At 48.8% G+C, this 22534-nt stretch overlaps 5 protein-coding genes across 5 annotated transcripts; all 5 read right to left on the bottom strand.

The window, feature by feature from the left end:
* Positions 1-1000: 1000 nt before the first annotated feature.
* ETH_00031780 (uncharacterized protein) lies at positions 1001-5844 on the bottom strand (the record flags this gene model as incomplete). The annotated part of the gene is made up of 6 exons (XM_013378151.1): positions 1001-4143; positions 4269-4380; positions 4540-4740; positions 5041-5213; positions 5347-5469; positions 5631-5844. The coding sequence occupies 6 exons, from the start codon at positions 5842-5844 to the stop codon at positions 1001-1003; spliced, it is 3966 nt and encodes a 1321-aa protein (XP_013233605.1).
* Positions 5845-9776: 3932 nt separating this feature from the next.
* On the bottom strand, positions 9777-10343 carry ETH_00031775 (uncharacterized protein; the record flags this gene model as incomplete). Its single annotated transcript, XM_013378150.1, has 3 exons — positions 9777-9893; positions 10009-10092; positions 10221-10343. 3 exons carry the CDS (start codon positions 10341-10343, stop codon positions 9777-9779), a joined length of 324 nt encoding a protein of 107 aa, XP_013233604.1.
* Positions 10344-10635: 292 nt separating this feature from the next.
* On the bottom strand, positions 10636-12125 carry ETH_00031770 (uncharacterized protein; the record flags this gene model as incomplete). Its single annotated transcript, XM_013378149.1, has 4 exons — positions 10636-10743; positions 10903-11103; positions 11498-11893; positions 12045-12125. The coding sequence occupies 4 exons, from the start codon at positions 12123-12125 to the stop codon at positions 10636-10638; spliced, it is 786 nt and encodes a 261-aa protein (XP_013233603.1).
* Positions 12126-12314: 189 nt separating this feature from the next.
* ETH_00031765 (uncharacterized protein) lies at positions 12315-14233 on the bottom strand (the record flags this gene model as incomplete). Its single annotated transcript, XM_013378148.1, has 5 exons — positions 12315-12689; positions 12829-13014; positions 13333-13565; positions 13704-13878; positions 13982-14233. 5 exons carry the CDS (start codon positions 14231-14233, stop codon positions 12315-12317), a joined length of 1221 nt encoding a protein of 406 aa, XP_013233602.1.
* A 2506-nt stretch (positions 14234-16739) lies between these two features.
* Positions 16740-18791, bottom strand: ETH_00031760 (uncharacterized protein; the record flags this gene model as incomplete). Its single annotated transcript, XM_013378147.1, has 5 exons — positions 16740-16953; positions 17065-17270; positions 17838-17999; positions 18256-18419; positions 18710-18791. 5 exons carry the CDS (start codon positions 18789-18791, stop codon positions 16740-16742), a joined length of 828 nt encoding a protein of 275 aa, XP_013233601.1.
* Positions 18792-22534: the final 3743 nt, after the last annotated feature.

The raw sequence follows: 22534 nt of genomic DNA, 5'->3' as shown, positions 1-22534 counted from the left end.
CACCTATGCCTTTTTTCGGTCATCCCGTCACACAGCTAGCCGGACTCCAATTGCTTTCTTGATTTGGTATGAAGACCTTCGAAGTTTGGTAGCTCGTGGCAAAAAGAGGTAGAAAAACATTTAACAGGCTCCCAAATGCGACAAATAAACAGGCTATGGGCGAGCCCATTTATAAATTCATGTATGCATGCATACGCATATATGTGCACGCATACTTGTACGCCGCAGAGGCTTCAGCGGGTAATCTAAGAGCTGCGGTCTACATGCCACAGCACCTGTAGTAGTCGTTTATACAGTAGGCCAGCATTCAGTTTGCTGGTGCTGCTTTTGCTGCAAGCGTAGCAGAACGTGTCTTCGGAACTCCTCCGCGTGCTCCATGAGCCGCTGCTGGAGCTTTATTTGCTCTCCTGCAGCAAGAAGATCCCTCGGAGGAATTGGGGGCTTGCCTACAGCAGGAGCAGACAACGCTACTTGCTCGGTCAAGCGGCTAGGAAACAGCAAGCTGAATCCACTGAAGGGCACCCGGTTGCTTTTATTATTTTGTTAGGAGTCATGCCACCTGCTGCCTTTACTGCTGCTTGCCTGCTGTCTTCCACTATTCTCAACGCTCATAGCTAACATAAGTGAATCATATGCGGTTTTTTGTCACGTGTCAGAGCCTCGGGGCCATATAGAAACAGCGATGGCCCTTAAGGCTTGCCTTGGGTGCTTGAAGTTGTGTAGCTTCCCCACCACTACATATGCAATTCTAATTGAATCGAACTAGCTTACCGAGCTGTTTGTGCCTGGAAAGAACGTTTCTAGCAGACTGCGATGCAACAATACTGGTGCTGAATTCTTGAACGCCACTAGTTGGGCCCAATGGAACAGCAGCACTCTTGCCAGCCACCACTTGTGTTCGTGCATCCTCAGAGTGTGGTTCCTCGCTCTGATTTGGTGCCCTGAAAACAGCAGCACTCAGCATGCAGCTTCTACATGAAGTTGGATACAAGTGCAGCCGTCACTGCTGCCGTTGGATCTGGTGAACCTGTTTATGGTTTGCTGTTAAATGTAGTTGGCAGTGGTGCAGTATCTGGTTCTTTGAGATGTCGAGTTCGGACGCGGAAGAGGAGTCCAGGATGGCTTCTGCTGACAGGACGTAGGCATACCCCGTCGGTACTGCAGGCAGATATCTCCGGGCTTCAATAGAAGCTTCATTGTCAACCTCGGAGGGTGCCTCATGTGGTAACAGAAGTGCCTCCAGCGATGGCTGCGGGGGCACGAAACTCTCGGCAATTACTTGAGGCAATAACATCCGCATGTGCACTTCGTGTTCATGCCCCTCCAATATCTGGCAACCTTCCGAATATCTGTCCTGCTTTGCAATATCTGCATTGCTTTCCTGAGCATTGCTAAATTTAGGGGATAAGCATTTGTCCCAAGAACATCCCAGATGCTCAGGGCTTTTGCGTCTGTCGTGAACCTCAGCCTCTTGGAGCAGAGCAGCAAACTCTGCATCACTACAGCTGCAAACGCTCCCATGCAGTGAGGCGCTTTGTCCCTTGGGGCATTCTTCTTTTGCACTGTGGTGGCAGTCCTGCGTCTCTGTCCTATCTGCTTCGTCTTTTTTGGCGAAAGCAGCGGCACTACTAGATTTATTTGCTGCAATCATCTCCGAAGCAGAGCGACTTTGGCGCCTGCTCATGAGGGAGGGAACATGTGACGAGATACACGCTTTTGCTTTTTGTGCCTTTTGAATAGGCGCAGGCCTCTCTGTTGATGGCGCCACAATAGAATTGCCATCAGGAGCTGTAACTGGTGTCAGGGACGCAGACCTCGAGGCTCCTGTGGCGGCATGAGCCAGCGATGCAGCACTTCGTGATCTCCCTGGTAGTCCCGGTTGCAGGCAGCCTTTCGTTGCAACTTCGCACCTTTCGTTCACAGTACGGCCGCAGGGGCTCAACAATGGTGGGGAGTGAGGGTGGTCATTTTGCTCCTCTAAAGTTTGCCTGACTACTGCAAATTCCTTGAGTGCAGCAGCCTTGCGTTTCTCCCTCAGGCGATGACGGGCTTGACTCCAGTGCCTCTGAATGATCCGTGCAGCAATGCTCAACACTGAGAGCGATGGCTGCAGTCCAAACATAACCAAGCCTGTTGGGTCGCCTGTGGGAGCGATTGAGCCCTTGCTTTTCGCTAGTGTTCCCGTTTTGACTGCATCTGCAGAGGCTAAATTCAACTCTCTGTGGAGAACGTCTGGTATGCAGGCGTTGGATTTGCGAGGGCAAGCAACTTCGTCCATGCACCAATTACTCGCGGGGTCTTTAGGAGTAAAGGAGCCTGAATCTTCACTGACGCTAAACTGAACGGACTCCGGGCTTGGAGTGTTGCTTGGAGGGCTCGACGCCTTCGGCGTGCCAGCGTCGCCTGCTGCTGCGATCAAAGTGCTGCTGCAAGAATGCTGATAAACTACCGACGGGGACTTCCCACTAGGCAGGGTAGTGCTGCCGGTGAGTATTGTGCTGATAGTTGGATTTTCGCTATTGTCTGTCAAACCTGCAAATGCTTTGCACCCGGTACTGCAGCTCGAGAGCTGAGGGCCATCTCTATACTCCAAAAGAAATTCAGCATTTTGCTGCGAATCTGACCCTTCGTGACGCCCCATATGGATGTCCAACCCTTGTTGCTGACCACAAGCTGTGAGCAACACAGGAGGCGCTGTATTCCGCTCTTCTAAGAGCTGAATTTGGTGGGTAGCGCACCCTTCAGCGGGCGCACCTTGAGGCCGCTCCGTAGGATATCTTGGGCTTTCCTCTGGCCTAATATGGCATTGTGTTGAATTAGAGGGGTCGTGTAACTGGGAGGCGTCGCGAGCTGTCCCAGTTCTAACCCTATAGACAGATTCTGGTTGAACGAGGAAGTTAGCTCGTGAGTAATCTTTCTGTAGAAACATGGCGCGACTTGAGTCACTGTGGGGTGCCTTTTGTTCCGAGAGGCTCGGTTGCAGGGGCTTCCCATCCTTGCAGTCTGGATGCATCTCGAGGCTACCAGGGCACCTAACGGGGCCTCGAGAACAAGGTGAAAGTGTACAGTAGCCAGGGACACAAGAGGGGGTGCGATGCAACTCTGGAAGCTCATTGCTGATGTCGGCGCTGCGGCTGGCGCGGTGCCTCGCAGCTGTTGAGGACTTGCTATCTTCATCCCAGCTGTTCCCATGGCTTGCCGCTAGCACCGCAACCGTTCGCCTCGAAGGCTTACACGCTCCGCAGCTGCAGTTATTGTGAAGCCCTGACTGCTCCTGTGTCCGCGTAAAAGGGTGAGCTGGACAACTACAGTGGACACTGCAAGGCGCAGCTTTCCGCAGAGTATTCAGAAATGCTTCCCTCTTGCATGTAGGCTGATGTTCGTGATAGGCATCAGCGTCTTGAATAACATTAGCTGATTCTGACTTGCATGGTTTCAATTGGTGACCGACAACAAATCTTCTAGGGCAACACCGGGTTTCTGCAGACCTCAGGGACCAGCTAAGACTGTTACTGTATAGCAATCTTTCATTTGAAGATGACTGTGTTGGTTTCCCCTCTATTTTGCGCGGGGTTTCTGTAGATGCATCTTGACCCCAGCAGGGTTGCTGTGAAGCACTAAGAATGCTTGGGCCTGGAGGATCCAGAGACGCTGGGAAACCACTGTGGGCTGCCCGCTCCTCCCATTGGTGAGGCAGCAAATCGGGCTGTGACTCTTCGTGTTTGCGTTCCTGAGAGGTACGAGTTGCGCTTTTTGTGCAGCTAGGCTTAACGGTCTCTAAGAAATACTTTGCCTCCGAAGGATGTTCCGGCAGCGGCATCGTCCGGTAAGCTGAAGTGGCATGAGCGGGCAGGCTGCCGCAATACTCGAAGAATTCTGTTTTGGAGCATGAATTACTGGAGAGGAGTTCCGGCTTGCCAGCTGGAGAGTGCAAGGTTCGCTGCTGCACGGCCTGTTCTCCGTTGCTCTCCGACAAAGGGAAGGCTGCGCCGAAAATTACTTGGCCTTGCCGTGCGCTGAGTTCTGAGCTCATACACTTAGAAGGAGAGGGCAGCGTCTTCGCAGCACTGGCAGGAGAGGCTGCTCCTACGAAGCTGCTATGGCCGCTCTCTACAGCGGGTGGCGACGGCCCCTGAGAGTGGTCTGAAGTGTGATACAAAAAGACACACACTGGCTCACAGAAGCTGTGGTATGCCTGCTAGCGCCTCTCGCAGAGGAAACGAACAGTACGACTGCCCCTGATGACTCATGATCTTTTTAGTACTAACGAGCAGCCAGCCTAGAGTGAGAAGTAGGCTTGCATTCGTCTATCGAGCAGAGCTCATCGCTTTCAGTCTTCGCTCCTTCAACAGCTTGCGTAGAGCATTGCATGTCCGATGCCTGTTAAGCGCAGTAGCATTTAAAAGACATATCGGCGGTGGTTGCTGTGCACATGCTAGTCACGCAGTGTTCCTCCGTATGTTGGAAACATTTGATCATTTCACGAGCAGCACGAGCAGCAGAGTTCGCTCGGCGTCAAGTGTCAATAAGAGCCGTTACCGGTTCATTCGAGTTTGTCTTGTCATCATCCTGGTGTAGATGTTTCAGGGTTTTATCTGGTGGCTCTTCTTCGCCTTGGAGCAGCTGTTGAACCTTTTCGGGTGCTTCTGGTCCGTCAAGAGGGTGCGCATAAACCAGCCGCAGCAGTAATGCCTTTTCTTCTCGCTCCCTTCTCAGGACAACACCCGCTTCATCCAGTGCCTAGCATCACAGCTCACACCCCGTCATTCTCCTTGGCACTGCCAGTGCCACAGTGAAAGAAAGGAAACACGCATAGTAAGTTGCAAACAGCTCCACATTTCGTGCTGCTCGTGCACCGCTCCATACTCTCTATCTAAATAATGTGCAAATCTACGCATGCATCAATACGATTCAGCCTCTTTATGTACGACAGTTTGGGCCAATCCTCCAAAAGATTTAGGGAATTGTGACGCAGGGTTTACTTTCAAACTGAAACCAACGAAAGGCCGCGCATGGCCGCCCATGGCATGGTGAGCTTACGTGTCCCATCCGGGCAGCTTTCGTCTCGAAATGCGCCTTTGACTTGCGGAGGACCTCAAGGCGTTGTGTAAGCTTTAGTAGCTCTTGCTGCTGCTTTTCACTCTGCTGCTGAGCTTGCGCATGATGCTGCTTGAGCTCTCCAATTTCCGTTTGTAAAGTTCGTATCTGCCGGTCTGCATACAAGCAGTTTCCGCTGACTCGCTTTCCATAAAACCGTCACAGAAATAGTGACCAGACTGCTCTGTCGAATGTGTACTAGTGTCTCTAAACACGATGGACTCAGAACTTAGATGCTCCCCTCCGCACCTTTCGCTCGCAACATCAGGCGCAGTCTCGCGCACTCCGCTACAGTTGAGTCAACCGCTGGATCTCTCGGCCGCGCTCTCGTTTCTTCTTGCATCTGATCAGCGTAGACTGGCCGCCTAGCAGCTGCGGATCGTAGCAGCACAAACACGCCACGGTCAGTGTCGGCTGTTGTGTAAAATGCAGCAGCACGTTACAAGAGACAAGAGCTGCAGCATTTACGTTTCCCCATGCGGGGTTCTGGTTCTGTGTACACATTGAGCCAGAAGTGCAAGCTCGTGCGGCACCTTTGCCAAGAGATGTAGAGAGCCCAACATTCTGAGAAATTTTGGCTTTTAGTGCTTGAAGTTCGGAACTCTGCTGGTGCAGCAATTGTTGCGCTGCTTCCAATTGACTCTGAAGCTCTTGCTTTTCTTTGCGTCCCACAGTAATCTCTTCCTGCGTTGCGCGTGCCACCTCCAGTCGTGTCGCCTCCAGGGCTTCCAGCTGCGTCACCGACATAGCTCTTAAAGGTTGCTCCGTGTAATTGCAATAGTAGCCATTCGTAATGTTGACGGATAGGGGCTGGTCACGCAAGGCATCCGACGCACCTTTTTAATTTTTTCTGTTGCTTCCTCTGTGACTCGTGCAAGCTGTTCGTTGCGGCTGCGATAGGCTGCATGCAAACGCAAGTTACCGTGCTGCAGAAAGAATCTTCTGCAAGCGGCAAAGTCAGAAGCAGCAATCCAAGAAGGCGAGCTGCAAAAACCCTGCAGAGTCTAAACCTGGTACTGAGCGCGAAAGAATTACATGCAGCCAGCCGAACAAGTTGCATATGCTTTGCTTCGAGAGTCCGAAATTTTTCTCTCAAGGATTGCTCTGCCTGAAACGCAGAATCATAATCACTGTGACAAATGTTCCAGTCTTGTCTTGTTTCATATGATCATCGCACAGACCCTCTGGCGCACTTGACACGCTTCGCAAGCCACAGCTCGTGAAGAGGAGTAGCACAACGTGATGGCGATATAAAGCAAGAATGCATGGATAGGGTTTGGATAAGGTCACGTTTGACTGGGTCGCCTACAGGGTCGTGATGGCAGTGAGAGCTCAATGAGGACTGCCTGCAAGAAACTGGCTTTCCAGGGGCTGTCAGATGGCTGTGTGTAGCCGACGGATCAAACAAAATTTGCTGGAAGGGTTTCTCCGCCTTGGTCACGTCTGTCCCTGCGACCGCTGGCTGGTTTGCAGGAGTTTTGGAGGGCTCAGCCTCTGGTTGGTTGGCAACACCGCCAGCGCGGCTTCCGCAGTGGGAGCCGCGTGAAAGAATTCTTGCCATTCCCTGCAGTTAGTTGGAATGCTGAGCGCCAGTTTGAGTTGCTTATTCTGCTAAAGTCTCCCTTGTGCTTACAAGAAACACGTTAAGGGAATTTTCTCGATGACTGCACACAAGCAGCGCTGAATTACTACTCTCTGGCAGTGTGAGGAAGTAGCCAGAGAAACGTTTATGCTCGACATGCTTCGCTCACGTTGCTGTATGTGCGGCTTGTGCTAGACTTGTGTCGGTTGCAGTTTGTATACGCCTCATGGGTAGGCATCCTCTGCCGAGACAACAGTAGATAGATATTTAAGCAACCCGCTTTTCCGAGGCTCCTACAGCATTGCTATTCTAGTCTAAGTCATACTCAAAATCTTGTCCTTTTAACAACACCAGTATATGAACAATGTGGAGACTGGGGTCTGTTTGTTTGGTAGCACTGTTGAGGCGTAGCCAGGAGACTCTAACCTTCAACGCCGTCCACCTTTTAAAAGAAAGGCAACAACCAGTGTAAGGTGATAGACTTCAGAGGCTCGCGTCTTGGATTCCTGGTGACGGAGACGCAGGTTTACAGCGTCGGATACTGGAGCCAGCGGAGCCTCTGCTTATCAACCGTTACGTTTGCAGTGTGACTCTTCCGCAGTTCATATGAAAATTGATAGATCGACGCAAACTCTTCGTTTTCGCGGTGGATCTAGCGTGGACGTCCTAGATTATCAAGCTGAGGGCGGCAGCACCATCTATTGAATGAGCTGATGTGAGCCCACGCCGTTGCCCTGGGGAAAAGCTGACCCTACAACGAATGGAGAAGGGAGACTTTCGCGAGTTGTTTCATCCCAATTAAAGTATAACAAATATCCTAAGTGTCGACGCCTGTTTAGGCTCCTTGGCAGGGGTGTGCATCTTCGGCCATTGACTGCTATCTACTTCTCCGTATTATATGCAGCCCTAAAACAAAACTTCGAAACAAAATTTTGCCACCGCAGCTCGGACTGAGCTCAACGCAGCTCTTCAGTAAGCGAGAGACAAGCACAGCGTCGTGCCACACACACTCCGAATGGTCGCCACAAAATCCACTCTACTCTAGTCCGAACCCCAAGGCGCTTATGAAGGAAAACAGAAGAAAATGCGTGCTGAGACAAAGTGAAAACCTAGCAAGGGGCTGCTTTAACGAAAGAAAGACACAGAGAGGGTCGCCCGTTATCTGCATCGACCAAGAAGGCTGTGCTGGCCAGGTCACCCCTTTGAATTCAAAGATGATAGCCGTCGGCACACTGAAAAGATGGAGCTACCTATCTGTATATAACATACTCACAATTATTGAGGAACATATTTGTAGGAAATCAAGACAATTTTACGAGATGTAATGGATATGCTCGCTGTAATCAATTGGGCCATCGGCAGTAATTCGTGTCTCCATAATTCCTAGGGATAACCTGGCTCTTGAGTACACAAAATGAGAAAATTTTGTTCCAAAGACTAGTTCTTAATGTTTCACGTTATGTAATCTCCAGCCTCTTCCTCAGATTTAGGTCGCCTAGCCGTCCTATGGAACTTTAACTAAGGCACCTCTCACGATGCCTGCTACTAAGCTCTTCATTTCAAGCGCCGCTGCCAGGACGGTGCATTAAATGGCTCTTCTAAACTTAGGGCAGTCTCCTTGTTCTCGCGCCGTTGCTTCGGGACAGGACTACTACATGCTCTGACATGAAGCATCTGCACGGAATACCGACTATAAACCTTTTCAGTGTGAAAGCACTTCAGGCTTTTAAACCATCCGTCAAAAGACACTAGCACTCATGGCTGGGTAGATGACAGGCACTGGTATGGAATGGTATACTTTCACAAATGGCACCCAGGCTCAACTATGAGCCGTGGGAACTATCGTTCTAGCTCCAAAGCTCTAACTAATGTTGCATTCCTGCATGCTTCTAGCCACTATGGCCCCTTAACGCATATATGCATGCATTGGGCAGCAGATCGTCTGGCTACGTGCATTTTAGGTCTCTGCTGCCAATTCCATAATTTTGGTGTTCTGCTTCTGAAAGGCTCCCCCATGTGCACATAATAGCGAAGCACTAAAACCTTGTCAAGATCTTTGCTAATCTCATGGGTGCATGAAGGAAAGTAGCTAGAGAGGCGCATGAAGCTAGGGACTTACATCAGGAACACGCACTACACGCAAGTCATCCACCAGTGTCGCCGAAGACAAAGCTTTGTATATGTTTTAACAAACCTGCAGCTGGTAGCAATCGGCGGCAACGAATATGCCTACTCGGAATTCAACAGAATGCCCGCAGCCCCCTTTGTCCAATTAGTGCGAGTATGAGACAGGAGAGAGCAAACATTGCTTTAACGATTGCAAGAGGAACTTGCGTGCTGTGTGGAATGAAGGACACGATACCAACGAGTTGGAGTGAGCCATATTTGCACAAATGCATGGTTGAGGGGATCTATTGCCTTGGGGCTTTAAGGTTATATTATGGTTTAATGCGCAAGTATGCGAAGGGCATAGTTTTGACTCGCAATTTAAGTTTTCTTCAGCAGATAAATTAATTCTAATAGTAGTTACATACCAGGCCTAGCAGAACATGCAAGGGCCCTCTCAAAATGTCGTGACGCTTCATTTTGGCCTTGTGCTCACTATCGCCAGCGCTAGAAAAAACGTCTGCCTTGCCAGGCTCAGTATCACAACCATGTTGGGGAACAGTTCCATAAAACTATTGTACTGAATTTCAGTTCATCCCCTACTGCCTGGTAAGGGACGTTGCGACTGCTTTTCTCCACAAATCCATGCCTTCTCTCCACCGTCTCATTATGGAGCGCTCTGATAATCAAACACAGGCAAATGGAATTCCCACTGATGAGTGAATTACAGCGTTCTCAAGAACTCTGCCGCAACATGGCCATTTTGTGACGTGTCAGCAGGGCTAACAGACCTGCTGCAAGCAATTCATCGAGAAGGTGATTGTACTCTGCTCTTTCCGCGACCTTTTTGCGGATCCTGCAGAACTCCAGGAAAAGAAATGCTGCATTGTCCGCGATTGCACTGGCGGATAAGATAGGGGCCTCTTAATTTGCGGGTACAATAACAACAGTTCCTGGGGAGTAGTTAACCCAGCAAGATTCCTGTGTCAGCCTACTTGGCTATGCGCAAAGCGAAGTCTTTTTCCAAGATTGACACTCTTTGTTGCACTTCTTCCTCTACAGTACGTGCCCAAGCTGCTTCAGCCTCAGCACGTTCTGCAGACTCTCGCTGAAAAAGCAGAAAACAAGGTGGGCCCGCCATCGTGTACATTGAAGCAGGTACATTGAAGCACGCTTCAAGAAAAGGGAAATGATACGTATTGCATGTATGAGAGTGCGCGCACTTGAGCCTCAGCCTTGCATGCCGCGATCTCGGCGTCCTTCTTCCTGCAAGAGTCTTCTAGCTGCCTCTGGGTAAGTTGCAAGGACTGATACACGCAATCAACAAAACTCGTAACTGTGTTTCAGTCAGTGCAATCCCGCTCCTAGCCATTAGGTGTTAAATTCATTCAGTTTCTTGAGTTTCCTCCGTTAACGCAGAGGGCTATTTACTAACCTGCAGCAGCTTCTTGCAGTTTGCTAGCTCCTGCTGCTGGCCGCTTAGTTCCAGAGTGTCTCGTTGCCTCTTTGCAACCTCAACTTCGTAGTGTCGCTGCACGTCTTTCATCTTTGCTTCCATTTGTGCAAACTTTTCTGCCCATTCCTGAAAGGCAGCACAATTATTATAGGTGCATCACGTTGCCTGATAACCGACGAGGGATGTGGTGCTGCTTCTATGTTGCTGACCAGCAGTGCCATGCCCGTTGCAGTGTATATGCTGTTGCATCGTTGGCTGCAAGCAGGATTTTACTATCGTCCCGCGTAAGAAAGCCCGTCAAGATTCACATACTTTTTCCTTCGCCGCTCCATCTGCAGCTGTAAGTGCACATTGCTTCTGCATGCAGAAACAGTCACCACTGCTACAAAAATAATCACTTCTTCTTCAAGTCTCCGCTGAATCTCTTTTTAGCCCAGGATCGACGAAACTTGTCTAACGCCAAGTGGACACCTACTTTTGCTTCCTCGAGACGAGAGCACAGCTGCGCAAAAAAACACAGCCGCAGCTTACTGGCCTTTTTTCGCACAAATGACGCAATTATGAGGTGCGACTGCACTCTAAGTACCTCTGCAGCCGGACTTATTTTACTGGTGGCACGCAACGCGTGTCGGGTAATGGTGCTATCCGTGTTAAAACATACTTCTTCATTCCGGACTCGAGTTAGGTGTAGTGTCCTCGTAGCCTCCATTAGCTGAGTCCGCAGCTGCCTCTTCTTTGACACCGCTGCCTCGTGTTGCTGCTGTGTCTCCTGAAGCTCTAGTCGCACACGGTGAAGGATTTCTTTCTCAGTCGAATCTTTATGTTTGAGCTCTTTTCGGAGCGCATCCAAAGTAGCCTCTAGCTGCAAGTACAAAGCGAACAGCCCCAGTCGACACAATTACATAGGTCTTACGGGAAAATATATTTTGCAAGGGCACGTAAGTATAACCAAAAATATCCGCAACTCTGCACAGTTAAGGCCCTGACAAGCTATGCATCATGTGCCTAGTGCCGTAAAAGGCAGCGCCAGTAGCCCTTCGGCGGTCGTACTTCCTCATTGAGGCATTGTGTTCTAAGGAGGGACGTTTCCTGGTTTTTTGATTGCTGTTCCATCGCTGCAACTGTCGCTTCGAATTCGGCAGCTTGCAGTTGATGCGACTCCTACAAAGCATGGGGATCGTACACAGTACTGTGTGTGCAACTCCTTTTCGTCGTTGGATTATTCAGGGTCTGGTGGAAAATTTAATTGCTTTCACCATGTGCTGGCTCAAGCTTGCCTTGATGCTCTCTGCTTGGCGCAACAGTTCTTGCACCCTGCTAGACAGTGCGCTGCTCTCTTCACGCGCGCGCCTTAGTGCCTCTGCCTGCCTCCACTCAGTTTCTTTCATCAGCTGAAGCTCTATTGAGAGCCGTTGGCTGTGGTCTGTCGCTGCATCCAACTCCATTTTGAGTTTCTGTTTCTCGGCAAGCGAATCCGTCAAGTCCTCCAGATGCTTCTTAGAGTCGCTTTCGAGCTCCTTTGTTATCTTAACGTTTTCAGATTCTAAGCGCGCAACCTCTTCCAGTCGTCGCTGTGCCTCATATTCAAAGCGCCGCGCTTCCTCAATGGCAAGCCTTAGCTGCTCAGCTTTCTGGGAGTCCCGCTGATTGGCCTGATGAGACAGGATAGCCAGGAAGTTGCAGTTCCTTCGAAGCTAGCTTGATCTTTTATGAACTTTGCTCCCACGGTGCCCCCATTCTTGAAGACAGGCATTAAACCAAAGTTGCGGCAAGACCGTGACGTTGAGCAATACAACTTCCTACCGATCTGAGGTCCGCTGCGAGCACTACAATTTCGTTGGCCTGCTTCTCTATCTCGTGCCTGAGAGACTTCTTTTCCGCCATCACTGTATTCAATTGCATTATTGTTTCTGCATGTTTCTCCTGATGTCACCAGAGACAAGAATCGGTTTCACGTGAAAATGCTCAACAGGGTTTGTGCCTCTTCCCTGTGTTGCGAAAGCTAAGGAGCCGCCCACTGCACGATCTCTGTTCCACCTCTAAGTTTACTACCATACTTCGACTTGCGTTGTCTCACTGCGGCACAAAAGAGCTGCGAAGGCGCAGGCTCACAGTGATTTCTTTGATCCGATTTTCTTCAAGAACCAGTCTTGCTCGCATCCGGTCACATTCTGTTTCAAAAGGAAGAAGTCTCCTTCTCTCCTCCTCAAGCTTCAGGACATTAGAGCAAAAATTGAATATACAATACATAAGAGTCTCATGGCATCCAGCTGATGCATACTGCTTTTTACCAATGACAAGAGCTGCCCTGATTCTGCTGCGATATCCGTAAACGCTGACCCAGGAATTTCTCTCAGAGACTTCTTGGAACGCTTTAATGGCCTCCTGAGCCTCGTGTAGCTCCTTCAGAAGCTTTGAGCTTTGACGCCGCGCAACCTCAGCTTCCCGCTGAGGACATAGCTCAAAAAATAAGAGGATATCTATTTCGTTCCAGTGACATCAGGATAAAGAGCTGCATCCAACCCTCTCAAACATTCCACGCCAGCAAAGTCGCTCTTTTGGCTGCACTTCAATTTATTTGGAGCACCTGAATTAGCATGATTTGCTTCTCATTTTCAGAGAACGCTTTGAGTTCTTCCTCCATACGCATAATTTGTTCTCTGTCGACCGCGTGAATCTGCCGAGAGCGTTCCAAGGCGGCTGTAGCTTGGTCAAAATCTTTCTGCACGGAGCGTAGCTTTCCCAAATCTTGTTGTAAAGCAGCAATATGGGCCTATACATTATTAAGAGTTGCACAGGTAGCACACAAAAACAGGAGTGCCACCAAGTGAAGGCAGAGCATGGCAGAGGCAACTGAGAGGTAAGAAATTTCATGTGCATTATTATCTCTGCAAAAGCAGAGGAGTGGGCGTTACATTATCCTTTGACAGATACAACGGAGTACGGAGTCACGGCAATGCACCTTCTTGCCCGTCGCCAGTAAGGACACAAGGAAAATGGGATATGTTGTCTTCTACCTGCTGAGAGACGGTAGTGGCTCTCAAATAAGCACTAACGCTTGGTGTTTAGTTTATCTGACTAGTCGAAATACCATAGCCTGAGTGTATTCCTGTCGTAGGTGACTGTTTTCTTTCATGAGGTCAATGCGATCGCTCGCTGCTAGTCCAGCCTCGGCTTTGGCCATGGAAAGCTGCTTGCGTGCTGCTGCAAGCTCCACTGCAGCTGAATCAGACGATTGTCGGATGGCGTCATATTGCTCAGACAGTTTGGCAACTTCAGCCGTTTGCTGCATGTATTGTTTTCGCACAGTCGAAAGTTCTTGCGCTGCAGGGAGTTTGACAAACGGGAAAAGACAGGGACTTGAGATAGTAATATCTTAATTTTAGCTGTTCTACATTACGTGGTATAGTACGTTTTCAGAGTCAGCTTTCCCGCATTAATTGTGAGCACTCGATTATGCACCCCAATTAAGGACACGCGAGAGCTTGCCTTGATCAGTAATATCGCGAGAAAGAGTCCTGTTGGATTCGCGCAAAGCTGCAAGCTGGTGCTGCAAAGCTTCTACTTGAATGAGAGGACGAGAGCCCTCGTCAGCAACATACTGGGAAGCTTGAGTGACATCCTCGTGCTCAGTTGGCTGCATGAAATTCAGCGCCTTCGGAATCAACTAGTGGCGCTATGGCGGAGCAGATCATAAAGAGCACTTTGCGAGAGGAAACAAAAAGGAGTTGTACTCTCACCGACAGTGTTCGGTAGGTTTCCTCCACAACGTAGGCGTGCGGCGCATCAGTGTATACTGGATCGTGCAGTGATGGGCTTCTTTTGCGGCGGTGCGTCAAAGATCTGAAGCTCCAATTGGGCAACCGAGAGAAAAAGGAGTTGCTTCCGTGGAAATGATGACGAGCAGACACAGTCCGGGTAGGCCTGGGACCGCGTGAATAGTACCAGGAGGCCTGCGGCCTGTCGCAGACTTCTGTGGTGGTGTGTTGCATTTTCAAACTAGTTTCAGGAAATTGCTTGCAGCACTTCAACCAGCATCCAGTCCGCCTAAGTTTAACTCAGGAAAAGCGGCTGAGCACTTTTACGCCTATTAAGCCTCCGCTTGAGCACTCCTGGCTAAAGAAGAGATAGGGACCTCTCGGAAGTGCTGAAGGACCACCATATACTTTCCTACATTGTGGTCTTCTCTGTGCAAAGAAAGTGTCGCTCTGAGAAATGCTTTTGCACCGTGAAGCTTTTGAGCGGGAACAGTTATGCATATGCGCCGTAGTTTTACGTAGGCAGCTGCTGTAGAGACACTCAAGGGGATGGCGTAAACTATTGAGAGAGCATCTCTATGGTTGAAGCAGGGTAATTAGCGTAGAACAAGGAAGGCTCGTCCCAAGCAAGCTGGTATCCGATTTATTCGCTTTGGACAAGCGAAAAATTGGTCTCGAAAGAGACGCGACAGCAGCAGCTGCGTATCCGAAAAATCTACTCCGTGCCTACATCTGGCAAGACAATGATGCTGCTCTGGCGCCCTTCAGCTCTACTATATCCTTTTGGAGAAATCACCATCCACTGAGCTGCTGAATTTTGAACTCCTGGGAGCAGCGGACTCCGACGTCCCTAATGGCGGAAGAATCAGGTCAGGTAATCAGTACTCAACTAGGCATTCTGTTTCCAAGGCGCCTCAAATGTGCTTCTGCATCAAAGCAAAGACACTGGCTCCTGAAATAGAAGAGAAATGGAATCGGCGATTTTTTTGGCTTTAAGAAGCAAGCGTAGAAGAGAGGCAAGATCTCATGTTCATAGCTGATGCGATGTTGACCTGCTGACACCTGCACACCTGAGCAGCACGGCGTCGGCTAGAAGCTTCCGCTGCCAATGCAAAAATTGACCTTCGCTTGCTTAGATCTATGTCGCCGTGTCCTTTTAAGGCCTGGTACTTTGTAAATGTTACGGTCATTAAGGCTGGCTAAAGCGACGAATTCTTAAAAGGGTCACCACACGGGGCTTTGGCTCGGTCTTTGAGGCAAGAAGCCCTACTCCCTTAGGGTTACATCTGACCTTTTGAAAGCCTAGATTATCTAGGCATCTGAATTTTAGGTAAATCGCTTCGAATATATGTCAGTTTGTTTCTCCCCCGTGGCTGAACATAAAACCCAACTTTCAACAGCATATTGCGTTACTTTGGTGACCGCGAACTTACAAATTGCCTCGCATATACTCATATGCCATGAAATAATAAAAATATTGATTAATGCGCTATAGAGCGACTGTCATATGCATGCTGGTGCCAACGGCTCCGTGCTATATTGTCATTTGAGCTGCGGTCTGAAGAGCTGACACCAGGGGTAGCCTTCGCTAGGATCGTCCACAGCTTCGAAACAACATAATTGCCGCTTGCTCCGTAAACTAAACGACCTTTTAGCTTAACTAAGTAGGTATCAATTCCAAGTTTGAGTTTCCTCCCAGAATTTGCTTGCCGATAGACGCATGAGCCAGTATGGTGCAGCCCGTTCTTGGAGATCGGGCAGGGCCTCAGCGCATGTCACTGCATTCGGCAGTACATTGTCTATTGAGGCAACAAGTTGGTTTCTTCTTTTTGGCTGGTCTGGAAATGCAACAGCTGGCTGCTCGCAGACTTTTAATCTGCTTCACATTCGCATGAGTCAGGTGCTCGACACACGAGTTGACAGCCTACTGGGAAGCAAAAGTTAACTAGCAATGCGGCTGTACCACAAGCGAAACGCGCTTTTGTATTTATGTAAGGATAACGCTAATTGGGAAGAAATGCAATTTACTCGATGTTCCAATAGCTGCTAGAGCAACTTTTCTACATCAACAACGGCCGCTCCCACGTAGTGGCGAAACTTATGAACGTAGGTTTCAAAGAAAAAGCAAATAAGCCAGAATTCATGAGTGATGAATCCAAGTGCTCGAGACTGGTTGTGAAGTTGGCAAACACACTTAAAAAGGCCTGGAAAATCGCGTCAGGGGTTTCTAAAATCAGCTTTCTTTCCAGGCGCACATGAAAGCCTGGAGAGCAAAACTATGTACTAGCTCTGTGATTCAAATGCATCGGCTTTTGCTTCATGTGCACATTCAAGCCTGAATTGTCCAAGCAAAAAACAGAAACAGATTTTACAGAGCACTGGGGTGCAACTAGACACAGCGGAAGGGCAAATGTGCTCCTAGGCACGCCAACCATTTGGGCTCCTGGGTTAGAGCCGTCTAAGGGGAAATGCCTCTTCGTGGCGTCCATGTTCTCATTATGCTCCCGCATAGTAGAAAAAACAAATTAATCTCTTCGGCCTCTATTTACTCAGCAGAAACACTGATGAGAGTACTGAAACTACTGCCTAAGAGCAAGAAATGCCAGTTCGTGGTTTCGACGTATCTACGCCACTGCTGCGCTGCTACTGAGGCCTCCGATACTTTGCAGGCCCCTCTGAAGGGCAGCTGCATATTCATTAATGGCCTGAAAAAAATTGTCCCGAAAAAAATGTGCCTCGCTTAGACGCGCATGAACGGGTGCATCCAGATCAAACAGCAACAGACACTTAGTGGGCTCTTCAGTCTGTTTTCTTGAGTATTCTTCCCCAAATTTACCTGCAGAATTTCGTCATCAGCCTCTTGCCGGGCTCTCGTAGCGGCGGCGAGGCCAGTACGAAGCTCCTCCAGCTCCTCCTTCACAAAAGTGTGAAATTGCTCTCGCGGTTGATTACCTCTGCGGCACACTACAAATATTACCTGTACGGCACGCTAACAAGTATGTTTCTTGCATGCCGCTGAAGAATGCTGATGTGCTTGCCTAATGCGGTGATGGTGGTAGTTCTACCTGAGCAATATGCCAACATCCTTTTTGATGGCTGTAATTTGCTGGTGACGAGCCGCGATTTCACTTTCTACTTTCAAGTCCAAGTTCTTCACAAGCTCATTCAGCTTCTCTGATGCTGCCTCCTCCCTCTCAGTCCTTGAACGCACCTCCGCCTCGAAAGCCGCCCGAGTGGCTTTGCAGCGAGCCATTAGCTCCGCCGATTGCCTCTAGGAATGCAAGAGGTAAACTCATATACTAACTATCAAATGCTACTTTGGGCATTCGCACTTTGCAGCTGCACCTTTCAATTATGACACTGAACTAGAGATGACAGATGTTGCAAACCCTGCGGCAAGAAGCTGTGACTCAACTGGTGGGTATGGGCTTCATAATTTATCTAGTCAAAGTCAGAAAGGGCAATAAAAGTAGAGTAGTAATGTCTTAATGCCACATAAATGCAGCTGAGAGAGAATGGCCTAGTTTTCCTTGTCAGTTGTATATAGGGCTGAGGGGCTGACGGAAAGCTTTGCTGCTTGTTCACCCTTGAGGCTTGAAAGTCCCTGCTCTAACTCCTCGCAGCGGGTTATAAGGTGATCAAGAGCCCCCTGTGACGATCAGAAACCGAGTATACATGCAGAACCGCTAAATTCAGGCTAACGTCATTTCTTGCTCGAATGTAAGCACATGCATAAGCACATTTAAATATAAAGTTAAACATAGCTGTATGACTGCGCTGTTGTGAGCCAGAAGGCGCCCCGCTCCAGCATTCGCTGAACAAGAATGTGCTGGCGTACTGTCAAATGCCCAATGTGTTTGCCTATTCTCATCTGCAGTCGTTCTAACATTTCTGTGGCCATTTTTCCTGCTGCCCTCTCTAGCACCTTGCTAGCGTCCCCTCTCCTCTTCGTTTCTGCTGCAACTCCGCTCTCGATTGCCCGCACTGCTTGATGGATTTGCTGCACATAGTATAAAGAAAAACTTCAAGCCTCCGAAAAGTGAACTGGTGAAACCTATTCTACCTTCGCTTTCGGTGTTTTCCTGCCCTTTTGATATCCTCCTGGAGTTTTCCTGCTGCAGCTAAATAGTTTGAAGGTGAGGAAGCTCAGCAGGGTTTTCCTGTGTAGCCATTCGTTAAATTTTTCCCAAGTTTGTCTGCTTCGTTTCGGAGTGCGTTGCCGACTACTTTGTTATTTAGACTGTAGGCTTGTTTACCCTGTACCGCTCTTCTTCAAGCAGGCGCCTCCTCCTTGAGTCCTCTGCAATAGCTGACTTGAAACCCGCAAATCTCTCGCCCACACTCGCGAGCTGCAGCCGCAGCTTTTCAGAGCAAGGCTCTGCAGCGGTCGCGGGAGGAAATATGTTGCAACCAACGGGGCCTGTTAGAACTCAACAGGAAACAGCCGTTCCACTGGACAAATCAGTTTGGGAGGGGTGAAAAAATTAAAAGCTTTGAAAAGAATGCTTTCAGGCGATTTGCCTTGGATGAAAAACCTACTGTAAACCATACTGACCGCTAGAACAACGGCAGTAAGCCATTATTGCTGGGTAACGTTTTGTTTGCTTTTGGGTGCCAGGTCTTTCCTCTTTTCTAGCCAGTAGTAGCCCATTTAAGGTATGGATTAAAAAGTGTTCTGGGGGGGTATGGGGCCATTCCAAGTGACCTCACCTCCGCAATCGTAGCTGGAGGCTGGGCAGCAGTGGAGAATTCCGGCCGAGTTGTGTGTGTCGGCGCTGCTAGCAAGGAGCATATTATGGCAGCCGCCGAGGCCAGTAAATGGGCATCTTGCTCTAATGAATGCAGACGAACTGCCCAGAGGGGGTGACGAAGGCGTTCGCCGCCCCGCTGTGTGGAGTCCATGCAAACATGGCGCGGGTAAGGCGACGTGCCTCATCGAAATGGTGGCTTAGGTCCCAGCTGCGTTTATCTGGGTCATCCAGCAGGCCCCACTGCATGCAAACAGCTGCCTCAATAGTGTTCAGAGGCAAAAAGTTGCCTTAGCTCAAGTAGGAAAGGGACGGAGCTTGGACTTGACTAAGACCCAGAGAATCGATTTGATCGTTCTGCCAACACTATGGCACTGCAACCGCAGGACCATGACCACAAGGCCGAGTCTCTCAGAGCCTTGTACGACGAAGAAGTACTGCACCAGTCTTAAATAGATCGGCCACGACTATTCAAGGACAGAAATAGTATGTGCATGACGCAGCATTTGCAGGGATCTGAGAATAGATATGGATTACGATGCAAAGTACAGCTCTTCTAAGCATTAAGTGAGAAGTATCTATAAGAGACCATTCACATTTCCTCTATATTTCATTGTGTGACTTTGGATGCACGCCCTGGACTCCCAGCATTGCACACGTTCTGTCGGTGCCCTTTCTGGGGCTCTTTCCTGAGCCGCTGCTGTCTAAACAGTAACGCTGATGAAATTTTTGAATAATCTTTTTTATCCTTCCAAAATGCCTATCGGATCACCCGATTGTAAGACTTTCCGCGTTCAGTAATGGGCAATGTCCTGTGCCGCCTAGTTTGGTTTCGGCCACCTGGGCCAGCCTGAGCCTTCCACAGCAGCTTCGAGTTGCTTCAAGGAGCTACTATTTGGCTTGATGCAGGTAAGCATTTAATTCTTTTTCAAAAGCTTGTAACGCCAATTTGCGCTGTGTGCCACGCTGAGCTTCGGCAGGACACACTAAGTGCGCCCGGCGCTGTGTCCATCTCCATTGTTCGCTGTCCTCAAGAGAACTCTTTGGCTTCCGCCTGCACTGAGATGTAATTTTTATTATTTATGGACTTTTACCAATCTTTAGGTCGATAGGACGGGCTTTGAATTCGCTCACCCACAGCAAACAAACGCCACCTCCGGAGTTCCCCTAGGCTGCTTTCGATGTCCCATCACACAGCCTCCATACTAGTGCTTTCTTCGGCGTTGTCCAGTATATTTCCCATCCAGACGAGTTTATGTTGAGCCCAAGGCTACATATAGGAACCTGAGAGTTGACTCTCGAGAGTAGGACGTTAGGCGCCACAGCGTTGCTGTTCTTGAGTACTTTCTTTTGCTTTCGGACTCTTGCTGCGCTTCTCCAGCTAGCTTTCAAATGCATGCTAGCTGGGCACTTTAGCCGCAGAGGTGCCTGATCTCATTCGAATGACTCTGGTATGCAAAGTATGCATTCCCTGCAGAATAGCATACTTTGCATACCAGCAGCATTCCCTGCAGAATAGCTGTTGCAGATTCTCGCGATAACCTTCCTCGTCAGCTCAAAAGCAGCTTTCTCTCGTGCCTCGTTAAACCGGTGCTTTGAACGCCAATAATGACAGAGCGCCACTGTGACAAGTCTAAAAGGCAGTTGACATGCACAGCATGTTATGCTTTGTAAGGCGAATTCGTTTCGCTACGGCCAGTTACTGCGAGCAAGAGAATAAGAAGTCACATGATGTTGAACTTGAGGCCAACTTCCAGATTCATTGTGTCTTTATAGTACCCATTTTGCTGAGCTGCGCCGCCACCAATACCTCGTAACAATTTGGAGCTTATCTTTGTAGGGAGGTCATGGGCCTTGAGAGCTGGCTTTTCATTCTGACGAGCAACTACATTTATCGTTGATCTATAACTCAATCTACTTGAAGGCTGCCACCAAAGCAACATCGAAAAGTGCATATGGCCAGGCCTGACTCCACGGCATTCCATTTGCATGGGCCGAGGAGTGTAGAGAAAGGATGCAGCGAAGTTAAGCCGAAATCATAAAAAAAAATTGCAAAGTTCCTTTTGTTAGAGATGCAAGATCACGTGATTGAAATGTGTGTGACTGACACCTGAAAATGCGGGGTGCCCCAAAGCTTTGCAAACGCTATTTCGTCCGATTGAGGAAATGAGGAAGAGAGTCAGCGGCATTTAGTGACGGAAAGGCTTTCAGATTTTCTCACCATTAGCATTCTTAGCCAAGTGCAGCACAAGCGCAGATGGACATCCGCTTTCTGAACTCTTTCAAACATTTTATCAGCGCGGTGGTGTATGTAAATTTGCAACTTTGCTGAGCACTGTAGGACCTCCCTTCTTGTCAAAAGCACCAATTAACTCTTTTCTCCCTTCTGAACTTTCAAATGTCATGTCTTACAACATGTGCATCATCCTGCCAAGTAGGCCCAGGTACTTGTGCGCTCCTCTGTAATCTAATCATCTGCCCTGCGATTGTTTCGTACCAAGCCTCTGTTTGTCTTGTTTATATTCGAGGAAATGCTGACAGCTACACATTGTCGACAAGATGGAAGAAGCCAGATGAACTCAAGAAAGAAGCCGTTTCAGATCTTTGTAAATACCCGAACTTGAATGTACCTACAAACTATCAGAAGAGTAACTGGGCCATACCTTCCTACTTTAACTATAAATAAGCCCTACTATGCTCTCTGCGGCCACCTCCATACGCAGGTGAGACACTCGTGGTGCTCTCGACGACGCCGCTGGTGCTGTGGGTGTTGCATGTTGCGGGACACTTGAAGGAATGCGAGGTGACCCCCCTCATGCTGTCACATGTACTTGAATGTAAAAAATGCGTGAGAACACCTTGCTGCTACTACATGCTTGGTAGTTAGGGTTGATCACTAATAACAAACACAAATGGACGCGGGGCCGCGATTGGGTGAGGGGCCACAGCGCTGTTCTTGGCGGAGTGTGTATAGTGAATAAATCTAGTGGCGATCTACAAGCTTCATGTTTCTGTTACTTTCCTGATTTGGCTTTAGGCTACTTATTCAAGGCGGGGCTCAAATGGATTTTTTATAACTGCAGGCTAACTGGGCGTATCGAGGTCACTTCAAGTTAGCCAAGCCAGCTGAAGCCCCAACAATTTTGGGCCTACAATTCATCTCGTCCTTGACATAAAGTCAATAATTTACATAATTATATTTAAAAATAGTATTTAAAATGAACAAGTCATGGAGCAGTTGAAAGCTAGCGCCTACGTGGATTCCTGTTCCTTTTCCTTCCTGGGCCTCCGACCATCGTCAAAGCTGCAGCGCTACAAAATTAACTAATTTCTTTTCTTTTCAACAAGTAATGTTTATGATTTAATTAATTTCTGAAGTTCCCACCAGCCTAAAAATGGAGCAATTTTGGAGGCTGAGGATATCATAGCTCCAGAACTGAGTCGAGCATGCAGCCAAAAGGTTGGCAAGCAGCCGCTGCCTCTTGTTCACTAGTAACCTCATGGACTCCTCCCCATCTGATAACAAGAAGAGAAGCCAATCTAATCCATTGGTTAACTGTCTAACTGATTGGTTACTTTTGTTGTAAAGCTACTAGCACGGGAGTCCTCATCTCCTGCACCAGAGCCGCCACACAGGCAGTTATACACGAGACAGTGAGACAAACTTGGCAATACATTGATACGTGAGCTTGAGCTAGATCTTTCAACAATCTTCTGCGTAGAATCTGCTAAGGAACTGGCAGATCCAGAAGACGCAGGGTACAGGCTTTAGCACTTGGTGTTCACT

This window comes from Eimeria tenella, genomic scaffold, assembly GCF_000499545.2.
Source record: "Eimeria tenella Houghton genomic scaffold, Eth_scaff75, whole genome shotgun sequence".
Taxonomy (NCBI): domain Eukaryota; phylum Apicomplexa; class Conoidasida; order Eucoccidiorida; family Eimeriidae; genus Eimeria; species Eimeria tenella.
Note: the sequence above shows the minus strand (reverse complement) of the source record. Positions and strands in the feature narration are given on the sequence as shown.